This window comes from Jaculus jaculus, chromosome 14, assembly GCF_020740685.1.
Source record: "Jaculus jaculus isolate mJacJac1 chromosome 14, mJacJac1.mat.Y.cur, whole genome shotgun sequence".
NCBI lineage: Eukaryota > Metazoa > Chordata > Mammalia > Rodentia > Dipodidae > Jaculus > Jaculus jaculus.
The window spans coordinates 3,843,362-3,864,883 of record NC_059115.1 but is presented as its reverse complement, the minus strand read 5'-3'; the positions used below and the strand labels follow the sequence as shown (position 1 = coordinate 3,864,883).

General features: G+C 51.8%; 1 protein-coding gene across 2 annotated transcripts; it reads right to left on the bottom strand.

Annotated features, from left to right (window-relative positions):
• Positions 1-354: 354 nt before the first annotated feature.
• Positions 355-19,941, bottom strand: Cblc (Cbl proto-oncogene C). 2 transcript variants are annotated; one of them, XM_045134274.1, is made up of 12 exons: positions 19,532-19,940; positions 16,977-17,123; positions 16,690-16,846; positions 16,228-16,349; positions 13,202-13,339; positions 10,501-10,588; positions 8,007-8,138; positions 6,559-6,699; positions 4,930-5,010; positions 1,972-2,087; positions 1,785-1,859; positions 677-751 (listed from the first exon to the last, which is right to left on the bottom strand). In XM_045134274.1, exons 1-11 carry the CDS (start codon positions 19,873-19,875, stop codon positions 1,850-1,852), a joined length of 1,476 nt encoding a protein of 491 aa, XP_044990209.1. In that variant the 5' UTR covers positions 19,876-19,940; the 3' UTR covers positions 677-751; positions 1,785-1,849. The 2 variants fall into 2 exon arrangements, with proteins under 2 accessions (XP_044990208.1, XP_044990209.1); XM_045134273.1 differs by lacking the exon at positions 1,785-1,859 and having other exon boundaries at positions 355-751; positions 19,532-19,941.
• Between the last annotated feature and the right edge of the window lie 1,581 nt (positions 19,942-21,522).

Sequence of the window (21,522 nt, the reverse complement as noted above, 5' to 3'; positions counted from 1 at the left end):
AGGTGCCACCCTCTGGGATCTTGCAGCCCCTTTAGGCCCCTTCCCATCCCCTGGTGGCTACACTAGACCATCGCCAGTCTGTCTCCTGTACTGGGTCATGAGCACAGGGGACAAGTGTGGAGAGGAGAGGGGCAAAGGCAGAAAATACGGGCACCAGGCATGGGCTTAGCCCTGGGCCAGTTTAACCTGAAGTGGCCCTTCCAGGTTTAGTGACAAGGAGGGAGTCTTTCTGTTTGATTTCATCCAGCGATTATGGAAGTGAAGAAAAGTAAGTGAGCCAAGGGGTGGTGGCCCACATCTGTAATCCCAGCACTCAGGGGACAGAGGCAGACGGACTGATGCAAGCTCAAAGCCAGCCTGGTCTACACAGCAGGTCTGGGCGATCTGAGTCCTTCAACGGAGAGGAACTCAATGGTGGCGACTTTGGGCCAGGGATGTGTTTGCAGGATGGGGGGTGGGAGTGGGTGCCTGACTGAGATTATGGGGTGCAGGACTCCTATGAGTAATGGACAAGGCTGGGGCCCCACTTGGTGGGAAAATCTGACTGTGGGGGTGGAGGTCCAGGGTCCAGAGGTAATGGGGGAAGGTGCCTTAGGCCTGAGGACCACCATTCCCCAGGGCCGACCTGCCCCCTGGTGGCATCTTCTTTTACACACTGGAGGACAGGACAAGGATATACCAGGCTTCTTTTATTTCTGCTTCACAATCCAATCCACACCCCAGGCTCCCTTCTGTATCAGGTCCCGATGCCCTATGGTACAGAAGACAGGGGTGTTACCGTTTTGGATTTTAAAAATTTATTTCATTTTATCTTTATTTGAGACACAGGGAGAGAGAGAGAATGGGCATGCCAGGGCCTCTAGCCACTGCAAATGAACTCCAGACACATGGGCCACCTTGTGTATCTGGCTTACGTGGGTCCTGGTGAATCGAACCTGGGTCTTTGGCTTCACAGGCAAATGCCTTAACCACTGGCGTCCTCCTAACTCTGCCTCCTGAGTGCAGGGATTAAAAGCATGTGCCACCATGCCTGCTTAGTTTTGGATTTTTTTCCTTTTTTGGGGTGGGGGGATTGGGTCTTACTCTAGCCCAGGCTGACCTGGACTTCACTACGTAGTGGCCTCAAACTCACGGCAATCCTCATACCTCTGCCTCCCAAGTGCTGGGCTCAATGGCGTGTGCCACCACACCCAGCTATTTTTGAGACATGATCTCATATAGCCCAGGTTGGCCTTGAACTAGATATGTGGCTAAGGATGGCCTTGAACTTCTGTTTCTCCCCACCATGCTTGGTTTATGCAGTTCCAGAAATAATTTTTCCATCGTTTTCTTTTTATTTTTTTCAAGGTAGGGTCTCACTCTAGCTCAGGCTGACCTGGAATTCACTTTGTAGTCTTAGGGTGGTCTTGAATTTACTATGTAGCCCCTCAGCCAATCCCCTGACACTTTACTTTTTCTTTCTTTTTTAAAAAAAATATTTTATTTTTATTTATTTGACAGAGAAAGAGGGAGAGAGAGAGAAAATGGGCACGCTTGGGCCTCCAGCCACTGTAAACGAACTCCAGACGTGTGCATCCCCTTGCGCATCGGCTAACGTGAGTCCTGGGGAATCGAACCAGGGTCCTTTGGCTTTGCTGGCAAACACCTTAACCGCAAAGCCATCCCTCCAGCCCTCTTTCTTTTCCTTTTTCTTTTTTTTAAACAGGGTCTTGCATGCCTGGTAGGAAGGTCTGTTAGATTATGTCACGTCTAAGTCAATCCCATGGGAAGGAAGTTGGCCTCACCTGGCCTCCAGGTCTGGGGCATGATTGGAGCCTTCACTGAGAAAGCAGGAAGGACACATTTACCCTCAGGAGCCCCTGAAACACAGCAGGGGGCTGCTTGGGATTTAGTCATTCTCCTTGGCCCCTCTCCCCCATCCCTGCTTTTTCCTGGGACCCCCCCACTACCCTGAAGAGCCTCTCCACTTACCCTGTGGCTCCATCCCTGCTCTGGGGGCTGGAGGGGACGTCCCATGGGAATAAGGCCACAGTTCTCATTTTTGGCAAAGGAAGGGGGGCCCGGAGTCTGGGCAGGGCCAGTGGTTTCTACAAGTGAAGAGATGAAGAAGTGAGGATGCTGCTGTCTGTATATCCTATGCTCACCAAACTGCCCAGTGAGCACTTCTCGTAATGTTCATACCCATATATTAATGCTACTCTCACTTTTGGTAGAGAACCCTATCTTTTCAGATGGCAGTGACCTTTGGATGACTCAGAAGGCATCATGGTGCTGAGAAGAAGTGACAGAGGAGTGCTCAACACTGCAATATCTCTATCACACCCTCCAAGGCTCAGGGTCTATTGTGGAAGAGGTGGAGGAAAGAATGTAAGAGCCAAAAGAAGGGTAGGACTCCTTACAACATGCGCCCCCCCCCCCAGACACAAAATGGCCTGGATATCCATGACCTCACAGTGCCTGACACTACCTACACAAGACCATCATAATAGAAGGAAAAGATCATGACATCAAAATCAAAGAGAGACTGATTGAGAAGGGGAGGGGATATGATGGAGAATGGAATTTCAAAGGGGAAAGTGGGGGGAGGGAGGGCATTACCACGGGATATTGTTTACAATCATGGAAGTTGTCAATAAAAATGAAAAGAAAAGAAATGAATCTGGCTGTGGTGGCGCATGCCTTTAATCCCAGCACTCTGGGAGGCATAGATATCCTGCACGAGGTCTTAGCAAAAAAGGCCAAGAAGTGATAGCTTGGATATTCTGGGTCCTTCCAAATGACGGGGTGAATAGGGATGCCTAGAAAAAGAAAGAGAGTGGCAGCCAGGTGAGTTGGTGCACGCCTTTAATCTCAGCACTCAGGAGGCAGAGGCAGGAGGATTTTTTTTTTTTTTAGCTCGAGGCCAGTCTGAGACTACAATAGTGAATTTCTGGTCAGCCTTCACTAGAATGAGACCCTACCAAGAACCGCTCCCCACCCACAAAAAAAAAAAAAAAAGACTGGGGGCCTGACTCAGTGTTAAGAGCACTTCCCTAGCATGTGCAAGTCTCTGGGTTTAATCCCAAGCATCTCAAAAAAGAATTTTTTTTTTTAATTAAAAAAAATAAGACCAGACGTGGTGGCACACGCCTTTAGTCCCAGCACTCAGGAAACAGAGGTAGGAGGATCACCATGAGTTCGAGGCCACGCTGAGACTGCATAGTGAATTCCAGGTCAGCCTGGGTTAGAGTGAGGCCCTACCTTGAAAAACCATTAAAAAAAAAATAATAATAATAATAGAGACAGCAAAATTCAATGGTACAGATGATCTTCTTTCATAAGGACAGTCACTTTTCTGGGAAGTGGCATGTTGCATGCCCAGCGGGGGTGGAGAGGGGTGTCCTTTCCCTGGTGTGTTGGAAAAATGAAAGAGTGGGAGTCGACAGGAATGTGAACGCCACCTAGGAGGAGAGCGTGTGCCAGGCAGAGGGGACAGGAGGCCAGGCCAAGGTGCGCCTGTGTGGCTGGAGGTGTCCTGCCGCCTCCTTTCTGGCTACTGACCCTGCTGTGTCCTCAGGGAGCCGGCAGAGTGCCTCCTAATGTTTCCATTTGCCTTTGGCTGTGGGTCTGGATCTGTTTTTAGCTCTCTTCTCAGGGCTCACCAGCCCCCCCCCCCCTTCCTGCTGGCTCTCTTGTTTGCCTTGGTAGAATAATGTTCCCAGACTTCCTGAGCTGTTTGTTTGAAGTCAGCTCAGTATTGATTGGAGCTGGCATGTGCTCAGGAGCAGATGCACACAGGACTGCCCCACCCAGGGGGCCAGGGTCTCAGACCGCGCAGGCCAGGATGGGTACCCCGACAGGAGCAAGACTTGTGTGCTCTTAAAAAATAAGCAGGAGCCGGCCTTGGTGGAGAACACTGGTCATCCCGGCCTTGGTGGAGAACACTGGTCATCCCGGCGCTCAGCTGGGTAGGGGCAGCAGGATAGAGATTTCCAGAACAGCCTGGGTGACCGGGAGACTGTCTCCTAATGGAAGAAACCAGGTGTGTGGGGGCGCACACGCCTTTAATCCCAGCACTGTGGAGGCAGAGGCAGGGGGATGGCTGTCAGTTTGAGGCCAGCCTGGGTGAGAGTGAGATCCTACCTCGAAAAACCAAAACCCAAACCAAACCAAACAAACAAAGAAAATATATTGAAAAGCCTTTAATCCTAGCATTTTGGTGGCAGAGGTAGGAGGATCCCTGTGAGTAAAAGGCCAGCCTGAGACTACAGAGTGAATTCTAGGTCAGCCTGGGCTAGACAGAGATCTTACCTCGAAAATCAAACAAACAAACAAACAAAAAAGGGGCGTGTGGGGGGGGGGGCTGGAGAGATGGCGTAGAGGTTAAACTGTTTGCCTGCAAAGCCAAAGGAGCCAGGTTCCATTCCCCAGGACCCACGTAAGCCAGATGCACAAGGTAGCACATGCGTCTGGAGTTTATATGCAGTGGCTGGAGGTCCTGGCGAGCCCTTTCTCTCTCAAAATAAAAGAAAAAAAAGAAAAAAGAAAAGAAAAGGGAGGGAGTAGTGGAAGAAAAGAAAAAGAAGGAAGGAAGGAAGAAAAAGAAAGAAAGAAGGAAAACTAGATGTACAATACTGGGCCATCAACATTCCGTCACCTCTAATGGAGGAGGACAGAAGGACCCATCCGTCCCTGAGCAGCTCTTGGCAGAGAATGGTGACCGGGAGAGGGGGACATTTTTCTGCAATGGTGTAGCCACATGGGGACGCATGTGCTCTGGAATCGAAGTGGAGAGAGAAAGAGAGATGGAAAGAAAGGAGGAGAGGTCATAGAAGGGGGAGGGCGGACTCGGGGCGCCAGGGTGCGGAGGACGACAGCCACTCCTGTCAGCGCCCAGCGCGGACTCAGCAGCACAAGGGACCCCAGCTGCCCGCTTCAGATCTCACTCACCACCTTCGGCAGGCGTTCGCTTTTGGGACTTCTGGGGGACAGATCTAGCCGCGGAGGTAGTGGGGGGGCAGAAGGGGCCACCTGAAAGAGAGAGAGGATTGCGGGCTGTCATTTTCTTTACTCTTTCTTTTTTAATATTATGTATTGGACTGATAAAGAGGTGGAGAGAGGAAGAGAATAGGCTCACCAGGGGCCCCAGCCACTGCAAACAAACCCCAGACACGTGCGCCCCCTTGTGCATCTGGCTAACGTGGGTCCTGGGGAATCGAACCTGGGTCCTTTGGTTTTGCAAGGAAACGCCTTAACCATTGAGCAATCCCTCCAGCCCTTCTTTTTCTATGTTTTTAAAGCACTTTTTAAAATTTTAATTTTTTTATTTGAGAGAGAAAGAGATAGAATTGGCACACCAGGGCCTCAGCCACTGCAATCAAACTCCAGATGCTTGGGCCACCTAATGGGCATGTGTAACCTTGCACTTGCCTCACCTTTGTGTGTCTGGCTTACGTGGGATCTGGAGAGCCAAACATGGGTCCTTAAGCTTCTCAGGCAAGCGCCTTAACTGCTAAGCCACCTTCTCCAGGCCACATTTTCTTTCTTTCTTTCTTTTTTTTTAATTTTTGTTTATCCATTTTGAGAGAGAAAGTGAGAGACAGAGAGGCAAATAGAGAGACAGAATGGCACACCAGGGTATCTAGCCACCGCAAACAAACTCCAGATGCATATGCCGCCATGTGCATCTGGCTTACATGGGTCCTGGGGAATCAAACCTGGGCCTCAAGCTTCAGAGGCTAGTACCTTAACTGTTACGCCATATTTTCAGCCCCCCTCCTTTATTTCTCTCTCTTCTTTTCTTTCTTTCTGTTTGTTTTTTTCGAGGTAGGGTCTCACTCTGGCCCAGGCTGACATGGAATTCACTGTGTAGTCTCAGGGTGGCCTCGAACTCACGGCGATCCTCCTACCTCTGCCTTCTGAGTGCTGGGATTAAAGGCGTGTGCCACCACGCCCAGCTCCTTCACACTTCCATGTGGTATCACTGGAGGCCAGATCAGGCCCTGTGCTAGATGTCAGCCCATAAAGCTTCTCACCCTCAGGGGAAGCCATGCCATAGACACTTGGGCAAGCCAACACCGCAGCTTTGAGTACTCCCAACTCTTGCTCCAGCCCTCCTCCCTCAGACCCGGGGGTCCAGGCCCAGCCCTCCTCCCTCAGACCCGGGGGTCCAGATCTCAGCCCTCCTCCCTCAGACCCGGGGGTCCAGATCTCAGCCCTCCTCCCTCAGACCCGGGGGTCCAGACCCAGCCCTCCTCCCTCAGACCCGGGGGTCCAGGCCCAGCCCTCCTCCCTCAGACCCAGGGGTCCAGGCCCAGCCCTCCTCCCTCAGACCCGGGGGTCCAGATCTCAGCCCTCCTCCCTCAGACCCGGGGGTCCAGATCTCAGCCCTCCTCCCTCAGACCCGGGGGTCCAGACCCAGCCCTCCTCCCTCAGACCCGGGGGTCCAGATCTCAGCCCTCCTCCCTCAGACCCGGGGGTCCAGGCCCAGCCCTCCTCCCTCAGACTCAGGGGTCCAGACCCAGCCCTCCTCCCTCGGACCCCCAGAGTTCTGGCTCCAGCCCTTTCGGCCCTGCTTACCTCCAGCTCCCAGGCCTCGTCCCTCTGGCGGTCGCAGACCTCTGGGTCCTCCTCCGCTCCCCCTTGCCTTCGGGAGATGCTCACGGCCTCACGTCCCTTGATCTCACAGCGGCAGAAGGGGCATGTTTGGTTGTCTGATTGCTGGGGGAAGTGGGGAAGGGGGAAGTAACTCTCTATTTCCTGTTCTCCCCCATGTCCCTTTGGGGTTCTGCAAGGACCTCCACCTCCAGCAGAGGGGTGTCAGGCGGGGCAACAGAGAGAGCGAGGTCCTAGAAGGGGATCACAGCTGGTGGCAGAACTGGACTAGATATCCGGCCAGGACCCACCTAGCAGAAAAGCTCCGAGGGGTTGCTGGCCAGGTCTGTGCCAAACCCTCGCAGGGCTGGACTGTCCCGATGCATGACCCCCCCCTTTTCTTTCTTTAATTTATTTTTATTTATTTGTTTATTAGAGACAGAGAGAGAAACATAGTGAGAGACAGCGGGCGCACCAGCCTCCAGCCCCTGCAAACTAACTCCAAATGCATATGCTACCATTGTGCATCTGGCTTATGTGGGACCTGGAGAATCAAACCTGGGTCCCTTGGTAGGGTTTCGCTCTAGCTCGGGTTGACTGGAATTCACTATGTAGTCTCAGGGTGGCCTCAAACTCATGGCGATCCTCCTACCTCAGTCTCATGAGTGCTGGGATTAAAGGCGTGTGTCACCATGGGTGGCTAAACTTTTATACCCAATGAATGGCTCTTGATTATACTATGAGCTCTGAGCTCTGTTCTCCAGAGACTGTGGGCTAAGGCTTAAGGAAGCAAAGTTACTGGCTCCATGTGGCCCAGCAAGGAGAAAGAGGTCTTTTTTTATTTTTTGATTTTTCAAGGTAGGGTCTTGTTCTAGCACAGGCTGACTTGGAATTCACTCTGTAGTCTTAGGGTGGCCTCGAGCCCATGGCAATCCTTCTACCTCTGCCTCCCGAGTGCTGGGATTAAAGGCATGCACACCATGCCCGGCTCAAGAAGCTCTTTTATTCTTTCTAATTATTTTATTTTATTTTGTATTTATTTGAAAGAGGAGAGAGAGAGAGAGAGAAAGAGAGACAGCGAGAACTCCAGATGCAGGCTCTACTTCATGCTTTTACAGTCATTAGGCTTTGCAGGCAAGCAGCTTAAGCACTAAACCATCTTCCCAGCCCCTCAAGAAGCCGGCTTTGAGAGTCACGTTTAGCTGCAGAGGGAGAAATGACGCAGTAATGCCACAGGGGAAGATGAGCACAGAGACGCTGATGCAGACAGCCAGGCCCCCGAGTGACCCAAGAAGGTCCATTCCCTCTCCCCCCCTCTCTCTCTCAGCCTCTATTTCACAGCGTGCTCCGTGAAGCCCACGGGAAACCCTGTGGGGTGTTTACTGTGGGAAAGAGGAGGTGGGGCCGGGGAAGGGGGCAGAGGCCAGCCCCACCTGCCAGGCATCCAGGCAGTGGCTACACAGAAGGTGACCACAGGGCTCGATCCTCACGTCCTTGTCACTCTCAGCACAGATCTTGCAGAGCTCAAAGGTGGAGTTCATGGCCTGGTAGAGCTGTAATTGTTCCTGGCAAGGTAAGAAGACGGGGTTGCATGAAGGGAGCTCCCCAACCTCTGGGCCAGCCCGAGTAATCACCACGGCTGGTGCGCACAAGGCTGCTCCCCTCCCCACGGGGGTCATGCCTGTGGTCATCCACCTGCCCCCCCAGACTACCATACTGCCAGGGTTGAGGGCAGCTCATTACCACACTCTGCATGCCCTCACTCCTGGTCAAGAGGTTCCTTGCCAGGGTGTGGTGGCGCCCGCCTTTGATCCCAGCAGAGGTAGGAGGATTGTCGTGAGTTCCAGGCCACCCTGAGACTGCATAGTGAATTCCAGGTCAGCCTGGGCTAGAGTGAGACCCTACCTTGAAAAAGCAGAAAAAGAGAGATTCCTTCTGTACAGGAGAGATGGCTCAGCAGGTAAAAAAAAAAAAAAAAAAAAAAAAAGCACACGCTTGCAAAGCCTGTTGACATGGGTTCAAATCCCCAGGACATGTGTTAAACCAGATGCAAAAAGTAGTGAATGAGCCGGGCTTGGTGGCACACGCCTTAAATCCCAGCACTTGGGAGGCAGAGGTAGGTGGATCTCCATGAGTTCGAGGCCACCCTGAGATGACAGAGTTAATTCCAGGTCAGCCTGGACCAGAGTGAGACCCTACCTCAAAAAACCAAAAAAAAAAAAAAAAAAAAAAGTAGTGAATGTATCTGGAATTGGTTTGCAGTGGCAAGAGACCCTGGTGCTTGTTTTGCTCTCTTGATAATATAATATAAAATTAAAGATATATATATATATATATAGAGAGAGAGAGAGAGAGGGAGAGAGAGGTCATGTCTCAATGGTGTAGTATAGACACCTTGAAAGTTGTACATATGAGGTTATCCTCTGATGTGCCAAGTGTACATGCAGGCACACATGCCAAAAAAAATTCAACAGAGGCTGCCTGAGGGTCTGGTCGTCCTCCTCTTGTTAATATCCAACCTGCTGCAGCCCCTTGCACTGTACTAAGCTTCTGTTTCTTTTTCTTTTCTTTGTTTGTTTCTTTTTTTCAAGATAGGGTCTCACTCTGGTCCAAGCTGACCTGGAATTAACTATGTAGTCTCAGGGTGGCCTTGAACCTACGGCGATCCTCCTACCTCTGCCTCCCGAGTGCTGGGATTAAAGGCATGCGCCACCACGCCTGGCCCATTATGTTACTAAAATACAAAACAATCCCAAAAGACTTCCTGCCAAAAAACACTGGCTAGGGACATGGCTCAGCCGTAGAGCACTTGTCTAGAGTCCACAGTGAGGGGCTGGGGGCGTGGCTCAGAGGTAGAGCACTTGTCTAGAGTCCACAGTGAGGGGCTGGGGCCATGGCCCAGAGGTAGAGCCCTTGTCTAGAGTCCACAGTGAGGGGCTGGGGGCGTGGCTCAGAGGTAGAGCCCTTGTCTAGAACCCACAGTGAGGGGCTGGGGTGTGGCTCAGAGGTAGAGCACTTGTCTAGAGTCCACAGTGAGGGGCTGGGGGTGGTGGCTCAGAGGTAGAGCACTTGTCTAGAGTTCACAGTGAGGGGCTGGGGGCATGGCTCAGAGGTAGAGCACTTGTCTAGAGTCCACAGTGAGGGGCTGGGGGCGTGGCTCAGAGGCAGAGCACTTGTCTAGAGTCCACAGTGAGGGGCTGGGGGCGTGGCCCAGTACTAGCCCACTTGCCTATCATGCCCAAATTCTGGATTCCATCCCCTATGTGAAAAAAAAAAAATGATAAAAGATTCTTGGCTTTTCCCTGGTGTGCTGTCTGTTCAATGTCAAGTGCATGGTCACAGTTATGATGACGTCAGCAGCTGCTTCTTTGTTTCATCCTCAAGAAAACCTACTGGGAGGCAGCAGATGGGCCCGTAACAGAGAAACGAGCATCTCAGAGAGGCCAGGGGGGTGGTCCAGGATCGCATGCCCACAAAGCGAATGCCTCTTATTTTATTTTTCGAGGTAGGGTCTCACTCTAGCCCAGGCTGACCTGGAATTCACTATGGAGTCTCAGGGTGGCCTCGAACTCACAGCGATCCTCCTACCTCTGCCTCCCGAATGCTGGGATTAAAGGCGTGCGCCACCACTCCCAGCATCTCTTACTTTATTTTTATTTTCACTTATTTATTTGAGAGCACCAGATGGACACAAAGAAAAAGAGGCAGGTAGGTAGAGAGAGAATGGTTGCGCTAGGGCCTCCAGCCACTGCAAACGAACTCCGTATGCCTGCGCCTCCTTGTGCACGTGGCTTATGTGGGACCTGAGGAATCGAACCTGGATCCTTTCTTTGGATTTGCAGGTAAATGCCTTAACCCCTAAGGCATCTCTCCGGCCCGTGAATGCCTCTCAGCACAGGCGATGGTGGGTGTGGGCGTGGGGCTCACCTCAGACACGTGGATGCGCTGGTGGGGTTCTGCCTGGAACAGCTCGCTCAGGTCTGGGCTGTGGTTCTTGCCATCCGGGTAGAGGTAGCTAAGGAAAGTTAAGAGAGGTTCTCAGAAACCATCCAGCATCCGCTAGTCTATACCATAAGGTCCTACCTACTGTGTGTGTGTGTGTGGGGGGGGGTCCTATAGCTCCCTAAGATGACACTATGGCCCATACCCGCTGCTGATCTGGGGACATTTTCTCTTTCTCCGCTTATGTTTGGCCATCCCAGAGTAGGCATCTTCTGAGGTTCCCCAGAGCAGCACCGGCCCCTGTGCCCTCCCGAGACAGCCACATCGGACCTCAACGCCTCCAGCTCGGGAGTCACACTCGACTTGAGTGAGAAGCGGATGATGAACGCAAACCTTGGGCTCCGTCCTCCCAGGATTCCGCTGCCCTGAAGGCCAAATCCGGGCAGAGTTTATTTTATTATGACTTAGGATTTTTATTTATTATTGTCATTTCTGAAGCAGAATCTCACTCTGTAGTTCGCCCTGGACTTCACAGTAAGACTCCTATCTCAGGCTCTGGAATGCTGAGAGTAAAGGCATGAACCACCAAGACTGCCTTATGTACTTATTTTACATAAAATCGGGCCAAGAATGAGCAAGGCAAGTGCTCTACCTCTGAGCCACGCCCCCCGCCCCTCACTGTGGATTCTAGACAAGTGCTCTACCTCTGAGCCACGCCCCCAGCCCCTCACTGTGGACTCTAGACAAGTGCTCTACCTCTGAGCCACGCCCCCAACCCCTCACTGTGGATCTAGACAAGTGCTCTACCTCTGAGCCACGCCCCCAGCCCCTCACTGTGGATTCTAGACAAGTGCTCTACCTCTGAGCCACGCCCCCAGCCCCTCACTGTGGGTTCTAGACAAGTGCTCTACCTCTGAGCCACGCCCCCAGCCCCTCACTGTGGATCCTAGACAAGTGCTCTATTGCTGAGCCATGCACATAGTGCATAACCAAAGTAAAATTTTCCACATTTTATTCATTTATTTTGAAAAAGATCTTACTATGTAGCTCAGGCTGGACTAGAACTTGCAGTTCTTTGCCCCCACCACTCAATGCTGGAAATACAGACATGTAGCTCCCTTTCCACAGCTCATTATCACTTTTTTTTTTTCCCAGGTAGGATCTTACTGTAGCCCAAGGTGACCTGGAACTCACTCTGTAGTCCAGCCTAGCCTTGTACTCAATGCAATCCTCCTACCTCTACCTCTTGAGTGCTGGGATTAAAGGCGTGGGCCACCACGCCAAGCCTGCAAATAAGCATTTTAAAAAATAATGAAAAAAGACAAAAAAAAAAAAAAGGCCAGTAAAATAAGTAATAGAATCAAAAATCTGACCAGCATCCTACAGTAATCTAACCTTTCATTTCCCCTGGGTGTAAGGGCTCTCTGTTTAATAATTCAAAGTCTTTGTCATTTTATTGGCCATAACTACTATGAATAATGAAAATTAAGCTCGGGGTGGTGACTCAAGTATTTCGTGGAGTCTGAAGTAGGAGGATCGCAGTCAGTAAAAGATCAGCCTGGGGCTACAGAGTGAGTTCCAGGTCAGTCTGGACTAGAGTGAAACCCTGCCTGGGGTAGGGGACAAGAATCAACAGTACATTTATTGTCTGTCTTGTCATCCATTCGTCTTCTCATCTCTCTCGTTTGGTTTTTTGAGGCAGGGTCTTGCTCCAGCCCAGGCTGACTTGGAATTCACTATGTAGTCTCAGGGTGGCCTCAAACTCACAGCGATCCTCTTACTCTGCCTCCTATGCTGGGATTAAAGGAGTATGCCACCATGCCTGGCTCTTTTTCCCTTAAAAAAAAAAAAAAAGAAAGAAAAAGATTTTATTACTTATTTATTAGAGACAGAGGGAGAGAGAGAGAGAGTATGGGCATGCCAGGGCCTCCAGCCACTGCAAAGGAACTCCAGATGCATGTGCCACCATGTGCATCTGGCTTACGTGGGACCTGGAGTATCGAACCTGGGTCCCTAGGATTTCGCAGGCAAGCGCCTTAACCGCTAAGCCCATCTCTCTGGCCCTCTGTCTCGATTTCTTGTCTCAGCCGTAGAGCTTAGGGGCAGAGCGCTTGCCTGGGCCCAGCTTTCCAACTGCACGGGGAAGGCATGACAAGTGTCAGCAAGGGTGAAGGTGGCACTGAGCCAGCGCCTGCCCCTCCTCCCAACCACCTTCCGGAAGGAAAAAGAGCCTGGAGGCAGCCCAGGCCCCAGGTGGAAAAGCCCCAGCCTGGCTGTTCCCCCAGTTCGGCTTCTGCCCCAGCAATGCAGATTCGAGAACAGGATATGATCTCCAGAAGCATGAACTCTCTGGAGCCAAGTCCAAGAAAGGGAGTCCCTTGGGCAGAGCCCGGCCCTCCCAGACGCAGTGGACTGGGGACACGCCCCGCCCACAAGACCCTTGACCGCCACCTGCTAGCCACCTGTGGTATTGCAGCGTGTGACCCCAACATTATTATTATTATTATTACTATTACTATTACTATTTTGATTATTCAAGGTAGGGTCTCACTCTAGCCCAGGCTGACCTGGAATTCACTCTGTAGTCTCAGGGTGGCCTCGAACTCACGGCGATCCTCCTACCTCTGCCTCCCGAGTGCTGGGATTAAAGGTGTAACACCCTTTTCCTGGCGGGTTGGGGACTCACATGCCGTCTTTTTGTCCTTTCAGGAGCACCTCGAACAGGGGCTTATCAGGAGGAATGGTCTGCAGGATACTACCATTGGGGTTCACGCATCCGATGGCCCACTGCCCAAGGTGAGTGCAGCTGGGTCTGAAGATGTAGCTGGAAGGAGAGTGGGGGCAGTGAGGAAGTGATCATCACCACCACCACCCCCAAAAAAAGACAAAGAGGCAGTGTGTGGGGGGGTAGAGGTTGGAGGGACGCCTTAGCAGTTAAGGCGCTTGCCTGCAAAGCCGAAGGATCCAGGTTTGATTCCCCAGGACCCACGTAAGCCAAATGCACAAGAACGTGCATATATGTGCAATTAATTTGCAGTGGCTGGAGGCTTTGGCACACCAGTGTTCTCTCTCTCAAATAAATAAATAAAATAAATAAAATGTTTCTTAAAAAAAGAAAGAAGGGGCTGGAGAGATGGGTTAGCGGTTAAGTGCTTGCCTGTGAAGCCTAAGAACCCCGGTTCAAGGCTCGATTCCCCAGGACCCACGTTGGCCAGATTCACAAGGGTGTGCATGTGTTTGCAGTGGCTGGAGGCCCTGGCACACCCATTCTCTCTCTCTCTCTCTCTCTCTCTCTCTCTCTCTCTCTCTCTCTGTCTGTTGCTTTCAAATAAAAATTAGAAAAAAAATTAGAAATTTTGTAATTATAATTTGATATACTAATTTAATTAAAATAAACCATTAAAAAAAAAAAAGAAAGAAGGGCTGGAGGAATGGCTTACTGGTTAAGGTGTTTGCCTGCAAAGCCCACGGACCCAGGTTAGCTTCCCCAGGGCCCATGTTAGCCAGATGCACAAGGGGGTGCATGGGTCTGGAGTTCATTTACAGTGACTAGAGGCCCTGGCACGCCCATTCTCTCTCTCTCTCTCTCTCTCTCCCTCTTTCTCTAATAAATAAATAAAATAAGATAAGATTTAAAAAGAGAAAAGAAAGAAGCCGGGTGTGGTGGCGCATGCCTTTAATTCTAGCACTTGGGAGGCAGAGGTAGGATTGCTGTAAATTTGAGGTCAGCCTGAGACTACATAGTCCAGTTGGGCCTGGGCTATAGTGAGACCCTACCTCGAAAAGCAAAACAAAACAAAATAAATAAAACCAAAGAAATAAAAAAAAAAAAAAGAAGAAGAAGAAAAGCCAGGTACGCTGCCACAGGCCTTTAATCCCAGCACTTGGGAGGTGGAGGTAGTTCATTGGTAGTGGCTGGAGGCCCTGGTACACCCATTCTCTCTCTCTCTCGCTGTCTCTCTCTCTCTCCTTCTCTGTCAAATAAATACAGAAAGAAAAAAAAAAATTTTTTTTTTTTTTTAAAGAGGAGTTGCCAGGCATGGTAGTACACACTTTTAACCCCAGCACTCGGGAGGCTGAGGTAGGAGGCTCAAGATGAGTTTCAGGCCAGACTAGGATTACAATGTGAGTTCCAGGCCAGCGTGGGTGACAGTGAGACCATGCTTTGAAAAGAAAAGGAAGATAATTCTCCCTTAACAACAAAATTAATATTTTTTGTGGTTTTTTGAGAGAAAGAAAGATGCAGAGAGACAGAGAGAGGGCTGGAGAGATGGCTTAGCGGTTAAACGCTTGCCTGTGAAGCCTAAGGACCCCAGTTCGAGGCTCGGTTCCCCAGGTCCCACGTTAGCCAGAAGCACAAGGGGGCGCACGCGTCTGGAGTTCGTTTGCAGAGGCTGGAAGCCCTGGCGCGCCCATTCTCTCTCTCGCTCCCTCTATCTGTCTTTCTCTCTGTGTCTGTCACTCTCAAATAAATAAATAAATAAAATTTTTAAAAAAAAGAGAGACAGAGAGAGAATGGGCATGCCTGAGTCTCCAACCACTACAAACTACAGATGTGTGTGTCACTTTGTGCACATGTGTGACATTGCATGCTTTTGTCACTGTGTCTGGCTTACATGGGACCTGGAGATTCAAACATGAGTTCTTAGGCAGGCAAGTGCCTTAAGTGCCAAGCCATTACTCCAGCCCGCCCCCCCCCCTTTTTTTTTTTTCCAAGGTAGGGTCTCACTCTAGCCCAGGCTGGCCGGGAATTCACTATGTAGTCTCAGGGTGGCCTCAAACTCAAGGTGATCCTCCTACCTCTGCCTTTCCTGAGTGCTGGGATTAAAGGTGTGCGCCACCACGCCCGGCTTAGAAATTAATATTTAACAGCATAACATGGCCTATGATCTGTCAGAAATGGACTTGACCCTGGGTGGGGTCTTCGGTTCAGGACCCCTGCTTGGTAGGTCAAACCCTTTTGCTTTCGCTGCTCAGCTTGGGAGGTCCAGGAGAAGTGAGGCTACTGTGGTACTGGGCTTCATAACTCAGAGCTCTCTTACTTTGTTTTATAAAAATATTTTATTTTTATTTATTTATTTGACAGAGAAAGAGGGAGGGAGAGAGAGAATAAGTGTGCCAAGGCATCCAGCCACTGCAAACGAACTCCAGATGCATGGGCCACCATGTGCATCTGGCTTATGTGGATCCTGAAGAATCGAACCTGGGTCCTTTGGCTTTGCAGGCAATGCGTTAACCATTAAGCAATCCTTGCAACCCAGAGCTCTTTTACTTTTGAGCATATCTAACATAGCCCAGGTGAGTTTCAAATTCAGTATCTAGCCCAGATTGACTTTGAACTCATTGTTTTAAAATTTTATTTATATATTTGAGAGAGAGAAAGAAAGAGGCGCAGAGAAAGAGAGAGAGAGAGAGAGAATGGGCACATCAGGACCTCCAGCCACTGCAAATGAACTCCAGACGCATGTGCCACCTTGTGCATCTGGCTTATGTGGGTCCTGGGGAATTGAACCTGGGTCCTTTGGCTTTGCAGGCAAACGCCTTAACCGCTAAGCCATCCCTCCAGCCGCCGGCTTTGAACTCTTGATCATCCCGCTCTGACCTCCATAGTGCCGTGATCAGAGCTGTTCCCCACCAGGCTCTTGGTATGTGGGAACACCCATGTGTCTCCAGCCTCCCAACACCACCACGCTGAGCCCAGACCCGGCTCACCTGCCCGGCTTGTCCCTGCAGGCCTGCAGGCGGGTTTGGACCTCATCATACGTGAGGAAGGCCATGTAGCCCGGATGGTTGACGGCCAGGAGCTGCCAGTTTCTGAGCAGTGTGGGCCATGGCTGGGGGGACAGGTATGGGTGAGCAAGGGACGGAGGAAACAGCCCGTGTTCCAGTGCAGGTGGAGGGTTCCACAGCCTGCACACAGTCTTGGCACTATTATGTCAATACACAGAAGACCACACACATTCCCTTCCCCAGGATTCAGAAGTTCAAGTACCAGCTCTTTTCCATAAGATACAGGGGTCCAGGCCCAGCCCTCCTCCCTCAGACCCAGGGGTCCAGGCCCAGCCCTCCTCCCTCAGACCTGGGGTTCCAGGCCCAGCCCTCCTCCCTCAGATTGAGGGATTCATGTCCTAGCGGGACCCAGCCCCCCAGACTCCAGCCTTGGTTTCCCCTAACCTGGAAGAGCCTCGTGAAGATGTCAAACTCGAAGACAGACACGTGGCCACTACAGGTGAGGTCCATGGTGGAGCGCAAGGCCTGAGCCGTGGGGCCTGGTTCCACAGGGTGGCAGGTGCACAGGAGGGATTCGAACTCGGCCCAGGGCAGCACGCACCTGAGGGAAAGGAGCAGGGCTTCAGCCGGGAGTGTCTGTGGAGGCAGCTGAGACCTGAAGGGGGTGGTCTCTGGGGACGGTGGGTAGGGGCCGGTCGCTGATCCGCACCCTGGTGGCCGCTTTCTCTCACCGCACTCCGCAGCACTGCCTCCAGAAGGTGTGAGCTGGGGCCTTGGTGAGCTGGTACAAGTGTCCACAGTAGTGTCCCCCCGGAAAGAGCGCGGCCAGCTCCGCGTGCATGTGGCTGAAGATGAGGGCTAGCTTGGCCAGCTGTCGCCTGTGGGGGTTGAATTGCGAGAATAACGCCGGAAGTCAGGACACCCCACACTGGGGAGTCCCTACATGGGCACCCAATCCCACCTTCTATATAACTCCTCCCCCCCGCCGAGGTAGGGTCTCACTGTAGCTCAGGCTGACCTGGAATACACTATGTAATCTCAGGGTGGCCTCGAACTCACAGTGATCCTCCTACCTCTGCCTCCGAAGTACTGGGATTAAAGGCATGTGCCACCACGTCCCATCTGGCTTAAATTTTTTTTTCTTTTCTTTTCTTTTCTTTTTTTTTTAAATTTAGGGCTGGAGAGATGGCTTAGCAGTTAAGGTGATTGCGTGCAAAGCCAAAGGACCTCGATTTAATTCCTCAGGACCCACATAAGCCAGGTGCGCAAGGTGGCACATGCATCTGGAGTTCGTTTGCAGTGGCTGGAGGCCCTGGCGCATCCATTCTCTTCCTCTCTACCTCTGCTTCGTTCTCTCTCGCTGTCTCAAATAAATAAAAATAAATTTATAATAAAAAAAAACCCACAACATTTAAAAAGCTAACTAGAGTTGGGTGTGGTGGTGTGTGCCTTTAATTCCAGCACTTGGGAGGCAGGGGTAGGTGGATCACTGTGAGTTCGATGCCACCCTGAGACTACATAGTGAATTCCAGGTCAGCCTGGGCCAGAGTGAGACCCTACCTTGAAATAACAAACAAACAAACACAAAAAAAGGATGTGGACAAACTGCCCAATAAATATCCAAACCACCCCCAGCTGGCAGCCTCAAAGCCCATTGAGTGCCTGGAGGAACAGCTTCACCTATGGGCACTGTGGGGAGATGCCGGGTGAAAGGTCTGCCAACAGCCCATGCTTAGAGCTTCCAAACCCTGGTGGTGTGGGTGTGAATGAGGCCCTATATTTTCTGTGTGCCAACTGCCTTCCTGAATTTTCTAGTTGGATATATAGGAATCACTAACGGGATCTCTGGCATTCAATAGCTGTGGGATAATTGGTATATTCCTTTTTTTTAAAAAAAAAAATCTTATTTATTAGAGAGACTACACAGTGAATTCCAGGTCAGCCTGGGTCAGAGTGAGACCCTGCCTTGAAAAACAAAAACAAACAAACAAAAAACTTTAAAAAGCAGGCTGGAGAAATGACTTAGCAGTTAAATTGTTTGCCTGAAGAGCCAAAGGACCCAGGTTTGATTCTCCAGGACCCACATTAGCCAGATGTACAAGTGGGCGCATGTGTCTGGAGTTCGTTTGCAGTGGCTGGAGGCCCTAGCGCGGGCCCATTCTCTCTCTCTTTCTCCCTTTTTCTGTCAAATAAATAAATAAATATAAAAATGGTAAAACAAACAAGATAAAAACTAAAAAACGGGCTGGAGAGATGGCTTAGCATTTAAGGTGCTTGCCTGTGAACCGTAGCGACCCATGTTTGACTCTCCAGATCCCATGTAAGCCAGACCCACAAAGGTGAGGCAAGTACAAGGTCGCACATGCCCACTAGGTGGCGCAAGTGTCTGGAGTTCAATTGCAGGGGCCGAGGCCCTGGTGCACAAATTCTCTCTCTCTCTCTTCTAAAAAAAAAAACCAAAAAACTAAAAAAAGAAACATTATATGTGTGTGTATGTGCATACCGTACATTCTCCACATTTCATTTCAGGGTTAAAGATACATTCCAAGCCAGTGTTTAAAGCAGCGGCAGCCGGGCGTTGTGGCGCACACGTTCAATCCTATCCCTCATCAGCCCCTGCCCACATTTCAGAGCATCTGTGGTGGGCAAGAAAGGCCAAAGCAGCCAGCCAGCCAGCTCCGCAGGCATGGGAGTGCACAAGGGAGCCCAGGTTAGAATCCCACCCTGGAGGTGAGTCCATCCTACCCCCATCCCAAGGACCCAAGGGTGTTCTCACCTTCCCCCAGGCCACGTGGAGAGAGGGGTACCAATGCCCCAGGTCCAAGGTGACCCAGAAAAAGAGGTAAGTGGGGAACTGAAGACATGCATACTTGGGGGGAACATAACCAAAACTAGGGGTTAGTTGTTCTGGATGTGAAGGGGGGCTGGGTCTGGACCCCAGGGTCTGAGGGAGGAGGGCTGGGTCTGCACCCCCGGGTCTGAGGGAGGAGGGCTGGGTCTGGACCCCTGGGTCTGAGGGAGGAGGGCTGGGTCCGGACCCCTGGGTTTGAGAGAGGGGGGCTGGGTCTGAACTCCTGGGTCTGAGGGAGGAGGGCTGGGTCCGGACCCCTGGGTCTGATCAGGGGGGCTGGGCCCGGACCCCTGGTCTGAGTGAGGAGGGCTGGGTCCGGACCCCTGGGTCTTTGGGAGGGGGCTGGGTCTGGACCCCTGGGTCGGAGAGAGACTGGCACCGTGTCTTGCTCCTCAGGAGGATTTTTTTTTTTTTCCAAGGCGGAGGTCAGCTCACCTGAGTCTGTACCCTTCCGGGAAAAGTTCTTGATTGGCATCTTTTCGGCCCCGGCGTGGAAGCAGGGCCTCCACCTGCCGTCCTTTGGCCTCCAGGTTGGCGAGGTAAGTGACCAGAAAGTCCCAGGCGCCCCCCGGGCCTTCGGGGGCGTCCCCGGCTGCGCTCCGGGCGCTCGCCACTTCTCGAAGCAGGTGCGCTATGCGGGGCAGCAGGTCACTCAGCGACGGGTGACCGAAGGCCAGCCTGGGGTCCTGGCATTGCCCTTCCAGACGCTCCAGCAAGCTCACCGCCCTGCGGATGGCTCGTGGCTCTGCCCCCTGCCAGCCTCCCCGGACTGCAGCCATGGATCCCTCGGCCGTCCTGGGACGCACGGGTGCGGTGCTGGAAGGGGCGGCGCGCCAGGCTGGAGGCCCGGACCGGGCTCTGGATACCTGGGAGGTGACCGGCAGGTGCCCGAGGCTACGGAGGGGCGGGCCTGGCAGATCTGGCTCGCCTGGCTCCCTTGGAGGTGTGGCTTGGAAGCCTGATTTCCATAGGATAGTGGGGGGGGGGCAGTGGGAGAGGGACCCCTGAGAAGATAGCAACTGCGGGTGCAGTGGCCTCAGTTCCTTTCCAGCGGGGGAGGGCTTTAAGGTAGGCCTGAGACTTTTTTTTTGTTGTTGTTCGTTGTTGTAGTTTTTTTTTTTTTCTTTTTTCTTTTTCTTTCTTTTTGGTTTTTCAAGTTAGGGTCTTGCTCTGGCCCCGGGAATTCACTGTGTAGTCTCAGGCTAGCCTCCAACTAACTCTCAGCGATCCTCCTACCTCTCCTTCCCAAGGTAGGCTCAAAGCTTTTTTTATTGTTGTTTGCTTTTTTTAATTATTATTATTTTTTTTAAGAGAGGCACAGTGCGCGCACGAGAAAGAGAAAGAGAGAGAGAGAGAGAGAGAGAGAGAGAGAGAGAGAGAATGAGCAGGCCAGGGAGTCCAGTTGCAAATGAACTCCAGACACATGCGCCACCTTGTGCATCTGGCTTACGTGGGTCCTGGGGTGTTGAGCCTGGGTCTTGTGGCTTTGCAGGCAAGTGCCTTAACCGCTAAGCCATCTCCAGCCCTTGTTTTGCTTTTCTTTTCTTTTCTTTTCTTTTCTTTTCTTTTCTTTTCTTTTCTTTTCTTTTCTTTTCTTTTCTTTTCTTTTCTTTTCTTTTCTTTTCTTTTCTTTTCCGAGGTAGGGTCTCACTGTAGCCCTGGAATTCACCATGTAGTCTCAGGGTGGCCTTGAACTCACAGCGATCCTCCTACCTCTGCCTGCCGAGTGCTGGGATTAAAGGCGAGTGCCACCACGCCTGGTCAAGCTGGAGACTTCTGTTGGGTGCTGGGAGCTGAGCTCTGCGGGGAGTGGCTTAGAAGACAGCACCCCTCTTTTTATGGTGGCTGGACGTCACGGTCTTATGCTCAGGACATAGGATTAAAGGTCAGAGGGCTGAGACGCAGAGCAAGAGAAACTCAGGTAGCCCAAGCTATTCCCCAGCCCCCCAGAAGGAAGGCGCAAGAGCCGTGGAGCTCTGGATCCCATGGTGGGGCATGGCTGGTGTTGAAGAATCCAGAAGTCTATGGAAGATGGACCCCTGCCTTCAGAAAGGGACGAATGGGGCTGGAGAGATGGCTTAGCGGTTAGGCGCTTGCCTGTGAAGCCTAAGGACCCCGGTTCGAGGCTCGGTTCCCCAGTTCCCACGTTAGCCAGATGCACAAGGGGGCGCACGCGTCTGGAGTTCGTTTGCAGAGGCTGGAGGCCCTGGCGCGCCCATTCTCTCTCTCTCCCCCCTATCTGTCTTTCTCCCTGTGTCTGTCACTCTCAAATAAATAAAAAAAATGAACAGAAAGGGACGAATGCACGGGGTGTGGCCTGGCCGGGCAGGGCTTTCCCTCCAACCGGCCAAGCCTGTGGCAACCGCCAGAGGGCGCAGTGGGGCTTGCTTTCTGAGCCCCAAAGCACCCAGGCCACACCCCAGGAA

Coding starts and splice junctions, on each gene's coding strand:
- Cblc (XM_045134273.1), bottom strand. CDS start 19,875: ATGGCTGCAGTCCGGGGAGGCTGGCAGGGGGCAGAGCCACGAGCCATC. Junction 13,340..16,227: donor TGCAGGGACAAGCCGGGCAG/GTGAGCCGGGTC, acceptor CTCTCCTTCCAG/CTACATCTTCAGACCCAGCT. Junction 8,139..10,500: donor AGCGCATCCACGTGTCTGAG/GTGAGCCCCACG, acceptor TTACCTTGCCAG/GAACAATTACAGCTCTACCA.